Source organism: Fulmarus glacialis, unplaced genomic scaffold, assembly GCF_000690835.1.
Source record: "Fulmarus glacialis isolate BGI_N327 unplaced genomic scaffold, ASM69083v1 scaffold31446, whole genome shotgun sequence".
NCBI lineage: Eukaryota > Metazoa > Chordata > Aves > Procellariiformes > Procellariidae > Fulmarus > Fulmarus glacialis.
In genome coordinates, this window is record NW_009220524.1 from 2,358 (window position 1) to 2,567 (window position 210).

Consider the following 210-nt stretch of genomic DNA (forward strand, 5'->3'; position numbering starts at 1 on the left):
CCCCAGCCCGGCATCCCGGGGGTCCCCGGTGCCGTGGCAGCCTTACAGGTCACTCAGGATGTCCAGTGGCTTGAAGAGGTCCCGGGGCAGCGTCTGCAGGTTGTTGTTGGCCAAGGACCTGGGGGACGAGAGGGGTCGTGGAGGTGCCACAGCCCTGGCTGCAGTGAAGGGGCAAGAGCCATCCCCCGCGTCCCCGGGGAACGCAGGACC

The 210-nt window shown here is 69.0% G+C and overlaps 1 protein-coding gene across 1 annotated transcript in view; it reads right to left on the bottom strand.

Moving 5' to 3' along the window:
• LGI3 (leucine-rich repeat LGI family, member 3) overlaps positions 1 to 118 on the bottom strand; it is a gene marked incomplete at its 5' end in the record, with an annotated part of 1,535 nt that extends 1,417 nt beyond the window's left edge. The window contains 1 exon segment of the mRNA XM_009580794.1: positions 47 to 118. Coding sequence (XP_009579089.1) covers positions 47 to 118 — 72 coding nt within the window.
• Between the last annotated feature and the right edge of the window lie 92 nt (positions 119 to 210).